Source organism: Bombina bombina, chromosome 3 (genome assembly GCF_027579735.1).
Source record: "Bombina bombina isolate aBomBom1 chromosome 3, aBomBom1.pri, whole genome shotgun sequence".
NCBI lineage: Eukaryota > Metazoa > Chordata > Amphibia > Anura > Bombinatoridae > Bombina > Bombina bombina.
The window spans coordinates 92,962,816-92,977,230 of record NC_069501.1 but is presented as its reverse complement, the minus strand read 5'-3'; the positions used below and the strand labels follow the sequence as shown (position 1 = coordinate 92,977,230).

Here is a 14,415-nt window from a genome sequence, read left to right as displayed (position 1 = left end):
CTCAGATTCTGTGATCGATACTCTTGTTCAGGCCAGAAAGCCTGTGACTAGAAAGATTTACCACAAAATTTGGAAAAAATATATCTGTTGGTGTGAATCTAAAGGATTCCCTTGGAACAAGGTTAAGATTCCTAGGATTCTATCCTTCCTTCAAGAAGGATTGGAAAAAGGATTATCTGCAAGTTCCCTGAAGGGACAGATTTCTGCCTTGTCGGTATTACTTCACAAAAAGCTGGCAGCTGTGCCAGATGTTCAAGCCTTTGTTCAGGCTCTGGTTAGAATCAAGCCTGTTTACAAACCTTTGACTCCTCCTTGGAGTCTCAATTTAGTTCTTTCAGTTCTTCAGGGGGTTCCGTTTGAACCCTTACATTCCGTTGATATTAAGTTATTATCTTGGAAAGTTTTGTTTTTAGTTGCGATTTCTTCTGCTAGAAGAGTCTCAGAATTATCTGCTCTGCAGTGTTCTCCTCCTTATCTGGTGTTCCATGCAGATAAGGTGGTTTTACGTACTAAACCTGGTTTTCTTCCAAAAGTTGTTTCTAACAAAAACATTAACCAGGAGATTATCGTACCTTCTCTGTGTCCAAAACCAGTTTCAAAGAAGGAACGTTTGTTGCACAATTTGGATGTTGTTCGCGCTCTAAAATTCTATTTAGATGCTACAAAGGATTTTAGACAAACATCTTCCTTGTTTGTTGTTTATTCAGGTAAAAGGAGAGGTCAAAAAGCAACTTCTACCTCTCTCTCTTTTTGGATTAAAAGCATCATCAGATTGGCTTACGAGACTGCCGGACGGCAGCCTCCCGAAAGAATCACAGCTCATTCCACTAGGGCTGTGGCTTCCACATGGGCCTTCAAGAACGAGGCTTCTGTTGATCAGATATGTAGGGCAGCGACTTGGTCTTCACTGCACACTTTTACCAAATTTTACAAGTTTGATACTTTTGCTTCTTCTGAGGCTATTTTTGGGAGAAAGGTTTTGCAAGCCGTGGTGCCTTCCATTTAGGTGACCTGATTTGCTCCCTCCCTTCATCCGTGTCCTAAAGCTTTGGTATTGGTTCCCACAAGTAAGGATGACGCCGTGGACCGGACACACCTATGTTGGAGAAAACAGAATTTATGTTTACCTGATAAATTTCTTTCTCCAACGGTGTGTCCGGTCCACGGCCCGCCCTGGTTTTTTTAATCAGGTCTGATATTTTATTTTCTTTAACTACAGTCACCACGGTACCATATGGTTTCTCCTATGCAAATATTCCTCCTTAACGTCGGTCGAATGACTGGGGTAGGCGGAGCCTAGGAGGGATCATGTGACCAGCTTTGCTGGGCTCTTTGCCATTTCCTGTTGGGGAAGAGAATATCCCACAAGTAAGGATGACGCCGTGGACCGGACACACCGTTGGAGAAAGAAATTTATCAGGTAAACATAAATTCTGTTTTCTTTCCAGGGTAATAAATTATTTGGTTCTCAGTTGAATTCTATTATCTCAACTGTTACTGGAGGGAAAGGAACTTTTTTACCACAGGATAAAAAATCTAAAGGTAAATTTAGGTCTAATAATCGTTTTCGTTCCTTTCGTCACAATAAGGAACAAAAGCCTGATCCTTCATCCACAGGAGCGGTATCAGTTTGGAAACCATCTCCAGTCTGGAATAAATCCAAGCCTTTTAGAAAACCAAAGCCAGCTCCTAAGTCCACATGAAGGTGCGGCCCTCATTCCAGCTCAGCTGGTAGGGGGCAGATTATGTTTTTTCAAAGAAATTTTGATCAATTCCATTCACAATCTTTGGATTCAGAACATTGTTTCAGAAGGGTACAGAATTGGCTTCAAGATAAGGCCTCCTGCAAAGAGATTTTTTCTTTCCCGTGTCCCAGTAAACCCAGCGAAGCATTTCTGAAATGTGTTTCAGATCTAGAGTTGGATGGAGTAATTATGCCAGTTCCAGTTCTGGAACAGGGGCTGGGGTTTTATTCAAATCTCTTCATTGTACCAAAGAAGGAGAATTCCTTCAGACCAGTTCTGGATCTAAAAATATTGAATCATTATGTAAGGATACCAACATTCAAAATGGTAACTGTAAGGACTATCCTGCCTTTTGTTCAGCAAGGGCATTATATGTCCACAATAGATTTACAGGATGCATATCTGCATATTCCGATTCATCCAGATCACCATCAGTTTCTGAGATTCTCTTTCCTAGACAAGCATTACCAGTTTTTGGCTCTGCCGTTTGGCCTAGCAACAGCTCCAAGAATTTTTACAAAGGTTCTCGGTGCCCTTCTGTCTGTAATCAGAGAACAGGGTATTGTGGTATTTCCTTATTTGGACGATATCTTGGTACTTGCTCAGTCTTCACATTTAGCAGAATCTCATATGAATCGACTTGTGTTGTTTCTTCAAGATCATGGTTGGAGGATCAATTTACCAAAAAGTTCATTGATTCCTCAGACAAAGGTAACCTTTTTAGGTTTCCAGATAGATTCAGTGTCCATGACTCTGTCTTTGACAAACAAGAGACGTCTGAAATTGTTATCAGCTTGTCGAAACCTTCAGTCACAATCATTCCCTTCGGTAGCCTTATGCATGGAAATTCTAGGTCTTATGACTGCTGCATCGGACGCGATCCCCTTTGCTCGTTTTCACATGCGACCTCTTCAGCTTTGTATGCTGAACCAGTGGTGCAGGGATTACACAAAGATATCTCAATTAATATCTTTAAAACCGATTGTACGACACTCTCTGACGTGGTGGACAGATCACCATCGTTTAGTTCAGGGGGCTTCTTTTGTTCTTCCGACCTGGACTGTAATTTCAACAGATGCAAGTCTGACAGATTACCGATCAATATTTTGGAACTCCGTGCAATTTTCAGAGCTCTTCAGTCATGGCCTCTTCTAAAGAGAGAATCGTTCATTTGTTTTCAGACAGACAATGTCACAACTGTGGCATACATCAATCATCAAGGAGGGACTCGCAGTCCTCTGGCTATGAAAGAAGTATCTCGAATACTGGTATGGGCGGAATCCAGCTCCTGTCTAATTTCTGCGGTTCATATCCCAGGTATAGACAATTGGGAAGCGGATTATCTCAGTCGCCAAACGTTACATCCGGGCGAATGGTCTCCTCACCCAGAGGTATTTCTTCAGATTGTTCAAATGTGGGGACTTCCAGAAATAGATTTGATGGCTTCTCATCTAAACAAGAAACTTCCCAGGTATCTGTCCAGATCCAGGGATCCTCAGGCGGAAGCAGTGGATGCATTGTCACTTCCTTGGAAGTATCATCCTGCCTATATCTTTCCGCCTCTAGTTCTTCTTCCAAGAGTAATCTCCAAGATTCTGAAGGAATGCTCGTTTGTTCTGCTGGTGGCTCCAGCATGGCCTCACAGGTTTTGGTATGCGGATCTTGTCCGGATGGCCTCTTGCCAACCGTGGACTCTTCCGTTAAGACCAGACCTTCTATCGCAAGGTCCTTTTTTCCATCAGGATCTCAAATCCTTAAATTTAAAAGTATGGAGATTGAACGCTTGATTCTTAGTCAAAGAGGTTTCTCTGACTCTGTGATTAGTACTATGTTACAGGCTCGTAAATCTGTATCTAGAAAGATATATTATCGAGTTTGGAAGACTTACATTTCTTGGTGTCTTTCTCATCAATTTTCCTGGCATTCTTTTAGAATTCCGAGAATTCTACAGTTTCTTCAGGATGGTTTGGATAAAGGTTTGTCTGCAAGTTCCTTGAAAGGACAAATCTCTGCCCTTTCTGTTCTTTTTCACAGAAAGATTGCTAATCTTCCTGATATTCATTGTTTTGTGCAAGCTTTGGTTCGTATAAAGCCTGTCATTAAGTCAATTTCTCCTCCTTGGAGTTTGAATTTGGTTCTGGGGGCTCTTCAAGCTCCTCCGTTTGAACCTATGCATTCATTGGACATTAAAATACTTTCTTGGAAAGTTTTGTTTCTTTTGGCCATCTCTTCTGCTATAAGAGTTTCTGAATTGTCTGCTCTTTCTTGTGAGTCTCCTTTTCTGATTTTTCATCAGGATAAGGCGGTGTTGCGAACTTCTTTTCAATTTTTACCTAAGGTTGTGAATTCTAACAACATTAGTAGAGAAATTGTGGTTCCTTCATTGTGTCCTAATCCTAAGAATTCTAAGGAGAGATTATTGCATTCTTTGGATGTAGTTAGAGCTTTGAAATATTATGTTGAAGCTACTAAGACTTTCCGAAAGACTTCTAGTCTATTTGTTATCTTTTCCGGTTCTAAGAAAGGTCAGAAGGCCTCTGCCATTTCTTTGGCATTTTGGTTGAAATCTTTAATTCATCATGCTTATGTCGAGTCGGGTAAAACTCCGCCTCAAAGGATTACAGCTCATTCTACTAGGTCAGTTCCTACTTCCTGGGCGTTTAGGAATGAAGCTTCGGTTGATCAGATTTGCAAAGCAGCAACTTGGTCTTCTTTGCATACTTTTACTAATTTCTACCATTTTGATGTGTTTTCTTCTTCTGAAGCAGTTTTTGGTAGAAAAGTACTTCAGGCAGCTGTTTCAGTTTGATTCTTCTGCTTATAATTTCAGTTTTTTTCATTATAAGATTTAAACTTTATTTTGGGTGTGGATTATTTTCAGCAGAATTGGCTGTCTTTATTTTATCCCTCCCTCTCTAGTGACTCTTGCGTGGAAGTTCCACATCTTGGGTATCTGCTATCCCATACGTCACTAGCTCATGGACTCTTGCTAATTACATGAAAGAAAACATAATTTATGTAAGAACTTAGCTGATAAATTCATTTCTTTCATATTAGCAAGAGTCCATGAGGCCCACCCTTTTTTGTGGTGGTTATGATTTTTTTGTATAAAGCACAATTATTCCAATTCCTTATATTTATGCTTCGCACTTTTTTCTTATCACCCCACTTCTTGGCTATTCGTTAAACTGATTTATGGGTGTGGTGAGGGGTGTATTTATAGGCATTTTGAGGTTTGGGAAACTTTGCCCCTCCTGGTAGGAATGTATATCCCATACGTCACTAGCTCATGGACTCTTGCTTATATGAAAGAAATGAATTTATCAGGTAAGTTCTTACATAAATTATGTTTTTTTTCTAAAATCGCAATCTAAACTGGTCATCTTCATCCTGGCAGCTACGAAACTATGTATAGCAAGAGCCTGGAAGGAGTCTGCGCCCCCTGAGCTTTCAGCGATATATGAGACAATACAGTACTTTGCTAAGATGGAACGTAGTTTTTATCTTGCATTGGGTAAGGAGGACTTGTTCTGGGACATTTGGAAACCCGGGTTCCACTATAGAGAAACATTGAATAAGGTTGATAAGATCTAACTTCTTCTTTGCCCCACCCCTAGATGAGGATTCTACACCCTTATCGCTGCCCCTCCTACATTCCCCCCTCACTTTTCCTCCCTCTCCCCCCCCCCCCAACCCCTCACCACACCTGGAACTGCTCCCAAGAGAGTTTCCCTCATGGAAACCAGAATACAAAAACTCTAACTTCAATAATTTTTCCTTTATAGAGTTGATTATAGTCCGCTCAAAATGTTTACCTTTAAATGTTATGATTGATTTTTCGAAAATATGAGAGAGCTTGCCCGTTTCTTCTAATAAGGTTATCATGCTGAAATGTTTAAGTAGACAGTTACCCATGGATGTGTTGTAGAGAATTCATCTAGGTGCCATCTACAGTTATCTATTGTTTATTATGAAGCATACTATGTGGACTTAGACTAATGTTAGTACTAACTCTGGAGGACCTCCGAATGCAATTTCGATTGTATTGGACGCTGCTTAGTGATGGAAGCTGAACCAGTTATTGGCACATACGCGATCTAGTCCATTTATGTGTAATGTTTATTATCTTTCTGTGTTCATATGTTGTCATTCTAGTAGTTGTACTACTACTTATGTAAATTTCATTTTCAAATAAAAAATGTTTTTTTGTTAAAAAAAAAAAAAGACGCTCATCAACTTTGATATATTGAGGCACAACCTCAAGACAATACTTCACACAGGTAATCAATTTTAAATCCTGCATGCTGAGTTGTGGTTTAGGTTCAAAATCGTGACCACACCTCTTGAGTGCGCATAGTCAGTCCTGTTTTAGCATCTGCAAGATTACCAATACGTTACAGTTGTAACAGTTATAGGTTTTCTTTAACCATATGTAAACTGGTAACTTTCCCTGACTGGTAAATGATCGTTATACACCCCTGTGTTTGCGTTTAAGGTCACACTATAAATAAAAATAAATAAAATAGGGAAATTCAAGGTTTTATGAGAATCTGCAAGATTACAGGAAAATACAGTTCTATCCAGCAAGACTACTTCAACTTAAAGTGAATGTAAATGTTGATCACCCAGTGCCCGGTTTTTAATAATCCTATTAAAAACAGGGGCACTTTCATTCATTGAACTTTATCTTTCACTGGTTTTGTTAAAATACTTACCTTTTCTTCGTGAAAGCCGCTCCAGTGCTTCCCCCGCCCATCTCAAGCCTCTTCCTACGTCAGAAATGACGATCCCGGCCTTCCTCCAAGCACGGCGTTGCTTTAGGCAATGATTCCCCTGGGGGGAAGCCATGATTGGAGGATGCCGGAATCGTTATTGCTGACGTATGAAGAAGCTTGCGACAGGCCAGAGAAGCGCTGGAGCGGCTTTTAAGAAGAAAAAGGTAATTTAACAAAACCAGTTAAATGTAAAGTTTGATGAATGAAAATGCTCCTGTTTCTCCAACATTGGTGTGTCCGGTCCACGGCGTCATCCATAACTTGTGGGAATATTCTCTTCCCCAACAGGAAATGGCAAAGAGCACAGCAAAAGCTGTCCATATAGTCCCTCCTAGGCTCCGCTCACCCCAGTCATTCTCTTTGCCGTTGCACAGGCAACATCTCCACGGAGATGGTGAAGAGTATGTGGTGTTTAGTTGTAGTTTTTTATTCTACTATCAAGAGTTTGTTATTTTAAAATAGTGCTGGTATGTACTATTTACTCTGAAACAGAAAAAGATGAAGAGTTCTGTTTGTGAGAGGAATATGATTTTAGCAGCAGTAACTAAAATCGTTTGCTGTTTCCACATAGGACTGTTGAGATGAAATAACTTCAGTTGGGGGAAACAGTTAGCAGACTTTTCTGCTTAAGGTATGACTAGCCATATTTCTAACAAGACTGTGTAATGCTGGAAGGCTGTCATTTCCCTTCATGGGGACCGGTAAGCCATTTTCTTAGTCTCAAACAGAATAAAGGGCTTAATATGGGCTATAAAACTGGTAGACACTTTTATGGGCAAAATCGATTGCTTTATTTGGGCATTTTATACAGCTTGATGTTGAAATTCACACTTATAAACTTTGGGGAACGTTTTTTAACGTCAGGCACTGGTTTAGACACCTTTCCAGTCAGGAAGGGCCTTAACTGTAGTAGGCTGAGCCTCATTTTCGCGCCATTACTGCGCAGTTACTTTTGAGAGCAGGACATGCAGCTGCATGTGTGTGGGTCTGAAAGTAGTTGAAAAGGTTCCTAGAAGGCTTCATTTGGTATCGTATTCCCCCCTGGTTTTGGTAAAGTCGCAGCAAAGGCTGTAGCTGGGACTGTAGAGGGGTTAAAACTGTAACCGGCTCTGGTTTCTTCATTTTAAGGGTTAAAGGTCTGAAATTTGGGGTGCAATGCTTTGAATGCTTTAAGACACTGTGGTGAAAATGTGGTTAAATTTGAACAATTCCTTCATAGTTTTTCACATATTCAGTAATAAAGTGTGCCCTGTTTAAAATTTAAAGAGACGGTAACGGTTTTGTTTTAAAACGGTTTTTGTACTTTATTGACAAGTTTAAGCCTGTTTAACATGTCTGTACCTTCAGATAAGCTATGTTCTGTATGTATGGAAGCCAATGTGTCTCCCCCTTCAAAATTGTGTGATAATTGTGCCATAGCATCCAAACAAAGTAAGGACAGTACTGCCACAGATAGTAAAGTTGCCCAAGATGATTCATCAGATGAAGGGAGTAGACATAGTTCTACATCATCTCCTTCTGTGTCTATACCAGTTTTGCCCACGCAGGAGACCCCTAGTATTTCTAGCGCGCCAATGCTTGTTACTATGCAACAATTGACGGCAGTAATGGATAACTCCATAGCAAATATTTTATCCAAAATGCCTGCATTTCAGAGAAAGCGCGATTGCTCTGTTTTAAACACTGTAGAGCAGGAGGGCGCTGATGATAATTGCTCTGTCATACCCTCACACCAATCTGAAGGGGCCATGAGGGAGGTTTTGTCAGATGGGGAAATTTCAGATTCAGGTAGAATTTCTCAACAGGCAGAACCTGATGTTGTGACATTTAAATTTAAATTAGAGCATCTCTGCGCACTGCTTAAGGAGGTGTTATCTACTCTGGATGATTGTGACAACCTGGTCATTCCAGAAAAATTGTGTAAGATGGACAAGTTCCTAGAGGTTCCGGTGCACCCCGACGCTTTTCCTATACCCAAGCGGGTGGCGGACATAGTGAATAAGGAGTGGGAGAAGCCCGGCATACCTTTTTTTCCCCCTTCTATATTTAAGAAATTATTTCCTATGGTCGACCCCAGAAAGGACTTATGGCAGACAGTCCCTAAGGTCGAGGGGGCAGTTTCTACACTAGCCAAGCGCACTACTATTCCTATCGAGGATAATTGTGCTTTCAAAGATCCTATGGATAAGAAATTGGAGGGTTTGCTTAATAAGATTTTTGTACAGCAAGGATACCTCCTGCAACCTATTTCGTGCATTATTTCTGTCACTACAGCAGCGTGGTTCTGGTTCGAGGAACTAGAAAAGTCGCTCAGTAGAGAGACTCCGTATGAGGAGGTTATGGACAGAGTTCACGCACTTAAGTTAGCTAATTCTTTTATTTTAGATGCCCCTTTGCAATTAGCTAGATTAGCGGCGAAAAATTCTGGGTTTGCAATTTTGGCGCGCAGAGCGCTCTGGCTAAAGTCTTGGTCAGCGGATGTATCTTCCAAGACAAAATTGCTTAATATCCCCTTCAAGGGTAAAACTCTTTTTGGGCTAGAATTGAAAGAGATTATCTCAGACATCACTGGGGGTAAGGGCCACGCCCTCCCACAAGATAGGCCTTTCAAAGCCAAGAATAAGTCTAATTTTCGTTCCTTTCGCAATTTTAGGAACGGACCGGCCTCCAACTCTGCAGCCTCTAGACAAGAGGGTAATGCTTCGCAAACCAAACCAGCCTGGAAACCGATGCAAGGCTGGAACAAGGGTAAGCAGGCCAAGAAGCCTGCTGCTGCTAACAAAACAGCATGAAGGAGTAGCCCCCGATCCGGGACCGGATCTAGTAGGGGGCAGACTCTCTCTTTTCGCTCAGGCTTGGGCAAGAGATGTTCAGGATCCCTGGGCACTAGAAATAGTTTCTCAGGGTTATCTTCTGGAATTCAAGGAACTACCCCCAAGGGGAAGGTTCCACATGTCTCACTTATCTTCAAACCAAATAAAGAGACAGGCATTCTTACATTGTGTAGAAGACCTGTTAAAAATGGGAGTGATACACCCAGTTCCAACCGTGGAACAAGGAATGGGGTTTTACTCAAATCTGTTTGTAGTTCCCAAAAAAGAGGGAACTTTCAGACCAATTCTGGATTTAAAGATCCTAAACAAATTTCTCAGAGTTCCATCGTTCAAAATGGAAACCATTCGAACGATTTTACCTACAATCCAGGAGGGTCAATTTATGACTACCGTGGATCTAAAGGATGCGTATCTACATATTCATATCCACAAAGATCATCATCAGTTCCTAAGGTTCGCCTTTCTGGACAAACATTACCAGTTTGTGGCTCTCCCATTCGGGCTAGCCACTGCTCCAAGGATTTTCACAAAGGTACTCGGTTCCCTTCTAGCGGTTCTAAGACCAAGGGGCATTGCAGTGGCACCTTACTTGGACGACATTCTGATTCAAGCGTCATCTCTTTCAAAGGCAAAGGCTCACACAGACATCGTTCTGGCCTTTCTCAGATCTCACGGATGGAAAGTGAACATAGACAAAAGTTCTCTGTCTCCGTCGACAAGAGTTCCTTTCTTGGGGACAATAATAGATTCTTTAGAAATGAAGATTTTCCTGACAGATGTCAGAAAGTCAAAACTTCGAAACGCTTGTCAACTTCTTCATTCTGTTCCACGTCCTTCCATAGCTCAGTGCATGGAAGTAGTAGGGTTGATGGTGGCAGCAATGGACATAGTTCCTTTTGCGCGAATTCATCTAAGACCATTACAACTGTGCATGCTGAAACAGTGGAATGGGGACTATACAGACTTGTCTCCAGTGATTCAAGTAGATCAGAAGACCAGAGACTCACTCCGTTGGTGGCTAACCCAGGACCACCTGTCCCAGGGAATGAGTTTCCGCAGACCAGAGTGGGTCATCGTCACGACCGACGCCAGTCTGGTGGGCTGGGGCGCGGTCTGGGACTCCCTGAAAGCTCAGGGGTTATGGTCTCGGGAAGAGTCTCTTCTCCCGATAAACATTCTGGAACTGAGAGCGATATTCAATACTCTCAGGGCTTGGCCTCAACTAGCAAAGGCCAGATTCATAAGATTCCAATCAGACAACATGACGACTGTTGCTTACATCAACCATCAGGGGGGAACAAGGAGTTCCCTGGCGATGAGAGAAGTGACCAAAATCATAAATTGGGCGGAGGATCACTCCTGCCACCTATCTGCGATCCACATCCCAGGAGTGGAAAACTGGGAGGCGGATTATCTGAGTCGTCAGACATTCCATCCGGGGGAGTGGGAACTCCACCCGGAGATCTTTGCCCAGTTGACTCAACTATGGGGCATTCCAGACATGGATCTGATGGCGTCTCGTCAGAACTTCAAGGTTCCTTGCTACGGGTCCAGATCCAGGGATCCCAAGGCGACTCTAGTGGATGCATTAGTAGCGCCTTGGACCTTCAACCTAGCTTATGTGTTTCCACCGTTTCCTCTCATTCCCAGGCTGGTAGCCAGGATCAAGCAGGAGAGGGCCTCGGTAATCTTGATAGCTCCTGCGTGGCCACGCAGGACTTGGTATTCAGACCTGGTGAATATGTCATCGGCTCCACCATGGAAGCTACCTTTGAGACAGGATCTTCTAGTACAAGGTCCATTCGAACATCCAAATCTAGTTTCCCTTCAGCTAACGGCTTGGAAATTGAAGGCTTGATTTTATCTAAGCGTGGGTTTTCGGATTCTGTAATAGATACTCTGATACAAGCCAGAAAACCTGTAACTAGGAAGATTTACCATAAAATATGGAAAAGATATATCTGTTGGTGTGAATCCAAGGAAAATTCCTAGGATCCTTTCCTTTCTCCAAGAAGGTTTGGATAAGGGATTATCAGCGAGTTCTCTAAAGGGACAGATTTCTGCTTTATCTGTCTTATTACACAAACGACTGGCAGCCGTGCCTGATGTTCAAGCTTTTGTTCAGGCTTTGGTCAGGATCAAGCCTGTTTACAGACCTTTGACTCCTCCCTGGAGTCTGAATTTAGTTCTTTCAGTTCTTCAAGGGGTTCCGTTTGAACCTCTACATTCCATAGATATCAAGATGTTATCTTGGAAAAGTTCTGTTTTTGGTTGCTATTTCTTCTGCTAGAAGAGTTTCTGAGTTATCTGCTTTGCAGTGTAATCCGCCCTATCTGGTGTTCCATTCAGATAAGGTTGTTTTGCGTACTAAACCTGGTTTCCTTCCAAAGGTTGTTTCCAACAAGAATATTAACCAGGAAATAGTTGTACCTTCTTTGTGTCCGAATCCAGTTTCAAAGAAGGAACATTTGTTACACAATTTAGATGTAGTTCGTGTTTTAAAATTCTATTTAGAAGCAACAAAGGATTTCAGACAAACGTCTTCTCTGTTTGTCGTTTATTCTGGCAAGAGTAGAGGTCAAAAAGCTACTGCTACCTCTCTTTCCTTTTGGCTGAAAAGCATCATCCGATTGGCTTACGAGACTGCCGGACGGCAGCCTCCTGAACGCATCACAGCTCACTCTACTAGGGCTGTGGCTTCCACATGGGCCTTCAAGAACGAGGCTTCTGTTGATCAGATATGTAAGGCAGCGACTTGGTCTTCCCTGCACACTTTTGCCAAATTCTACAAATTTGATACTTTTGCTTCTTCGGAGGCTATTTTTGGGAGAAAGGTTTTGCAAGCCGTGGTGCCTTCCGTTTAGGCAACCTGATTGGCTCCCTCCCTTCATCCATGTCCTAAAGCTTTGGTATTGGTTCCCACAAGTTATGGATGACGCCGTGGACCGGACACACCAATGTTGGAGAAAACAGAATTTATGCTTACCTGATAAATTACTTTCTCCAACGGTGTGTCCGGTCCACGGCCCGCCCTGGTTTTTTAATCAGGTTTGATGAATTGCTTTCTTTAACTACAGTCACCACGGCACCATATAGTTTCTCCTTTTTTTTTCTCCTGTCCGTCGGTCGAATGACTGGGGTGGGCGGAGCCTAGGAGGGACTATATGGACAGCTTTTGCTGTGCTCTTTGACATTTCCTGTTGGGGAAGAGAATATTCCCACAAGTTATGGATGACGCCGTGGACCGGACACACCGTTGGAGAAAGTAATTTATCAGGTAAGCATAAATTCTGTTTTTTAATAGGATTTTAAAAAAACGGGCACTCATTCCGCAAACTTTACATTCACTTTAATTAAATAACTGTGATTGAAATAACTCTCTGTAGACAAATAATAATAGATTATGACACCTTCAAAATTATTGAAAGTAGATTAAAAGAAAAAATATGACACCCAAAATTTAGTACATAGCTGTATTGAAATGCACTTTTCAAAGTGGTATCTTTTTCTACTTTCTGTGTAAAAACTTGAAATATTTTGTATATTTTATGTACTCTAATATTGTGACTATTTGATCTTTGATAGGCAGCCTTGATGATTTCTCTTATATGGAAATATTATTCTGAGCCAGTGACCGTGTTACCTAGTAAATGGATTGCACCGTTGGAGCGTCTAGTGGCTTTTCCCACAGGAATTGCAGGTAATGAACACCAGTTTCTGTCATCTAACCTAAATGGCTCTTGTGTTGACATAATATTTATGTACTAATGAGGTTATACATCCATTTGTCTTTTTGTAGTAAGGTGAACCTTTCCTCAAAGATTTCAGGGTGGCTTCTATATACATGTTCTCTTCCTGTCAACTTGTATTTGGGATCTAGGCTTTAGTATTTAGAAGATTACATTTTCTTTCACACAGGTGGTGAGAGCCGACGGTCCATTACTCCTGGGCATTACTCTTCCTTGCCACTAGTGGGAGGAGGCAAAAATTCTCAAACCCCAAGAACTCCCATAAAACCTCAGTCTTTACTTTGCCTTTGTTAAAGGTGGTTGAATAATGAAGTTGTACATTTGATTCTTCGGAGAGAGTGTGGTTCTCAGTCTATATTGAGGCCTGGTTTCCCTTCAGAATACAGTGCTTGTCAGAGGGATGTATATGGGGTATGGTTTGTGGCTCTTTATTTGACTCATGGGAAATCTGTCACAGACCATCTATAATTGGTTGCTGGTACTTGTCTTTTGCTTCCTTCTGTGGATCTACAATATATTCCTATTCCATAACCTCTGCTGATATGTTTCAATACTGGTTTGGCTTTCCATTGGCTTTTTGCTGGTAGATGAGTGTCTATAGGTAAGTATCTTTATTTTTTATCTTAGACACTCTATAGCTTTAATTTGGGCATTTATAGTTTGTATATATATATTTAATATATACGGCCCTGGGACAGAATCTTTACATTATCCCCCTTGCTTTTTTATGCACATCGGGTTAGCGCAGGTCAGTTTAACGCCCGTTGGGATAAGTACCTTAGTGCACATTGTTTTTCACGCCTCGGCTGGTTTGCACTCGTCGGGTTTGGTGCCTTTATAACGGTCAGGGTTTTGTTGTGCGCGTTCTTCATTACTGCTGTATGTGAAGATCATATGCCTCCTGCTTTGTTTTGCAGTTCGGCTTAGTGCACCTTGAATTTGTAACATTTTTAAGCTACTTTAGGAGGGGGTTAGTTTTTCTTTCCATAAGGCAGGGAGAGTACACAACTTTATTCCTTACTATTGGGAAATACAAGACCTGGCCACCAGGAGGAGGCAAAGACACCCTAGCCAAAGGCTTAAATATCCCTCCCACTTCCCCTATCCTCCCAGTCATTCTTTGCCTTTCGTCACTAGAAGAGGTGGCAGAGAAGTGTAAGAAGATTCGGATAGTCCTGTAATGGGTATGTTCCTTCAAGAGAGGACTGGAGTTTTAAGTAATCATATAAACCTCTCAGTGAGAGTATTGATGAAAGTCTGGAGATGCAGGGAAAGTTTTTCTGCGAAACCATCCAGGCTGTTAGCTATCAAC

The 14,415-nt window shown here is 41.8% G+C and overlaps 1 protein-coding gene across 3 annotated transcripts in view; it reads left to right on the top strand.

The window, feature by feature from the left end:
* Window positions 1-14,415, top strand: part of GET1 (guided entry of tail-anchored proteins factor 1) — a 326,846-nt gene that overhangs the window by 254,366 nt on the left and 58,065 nt on the right. For all 3 annotated transcript variants that reach the window (XM_053705922.1, XM_053705923.1, XM_053705921.1), the window contains exon 4: window positions 12,940-13,054. In XM_053705922.1, coding sequence (XP_053561897.1) covers window positions 12,940-13,054 — 115 coding nt within the window. The remainder of the gene's footprint in view (window positions 1-12,939; window positions 13,055-14,415) is intronic.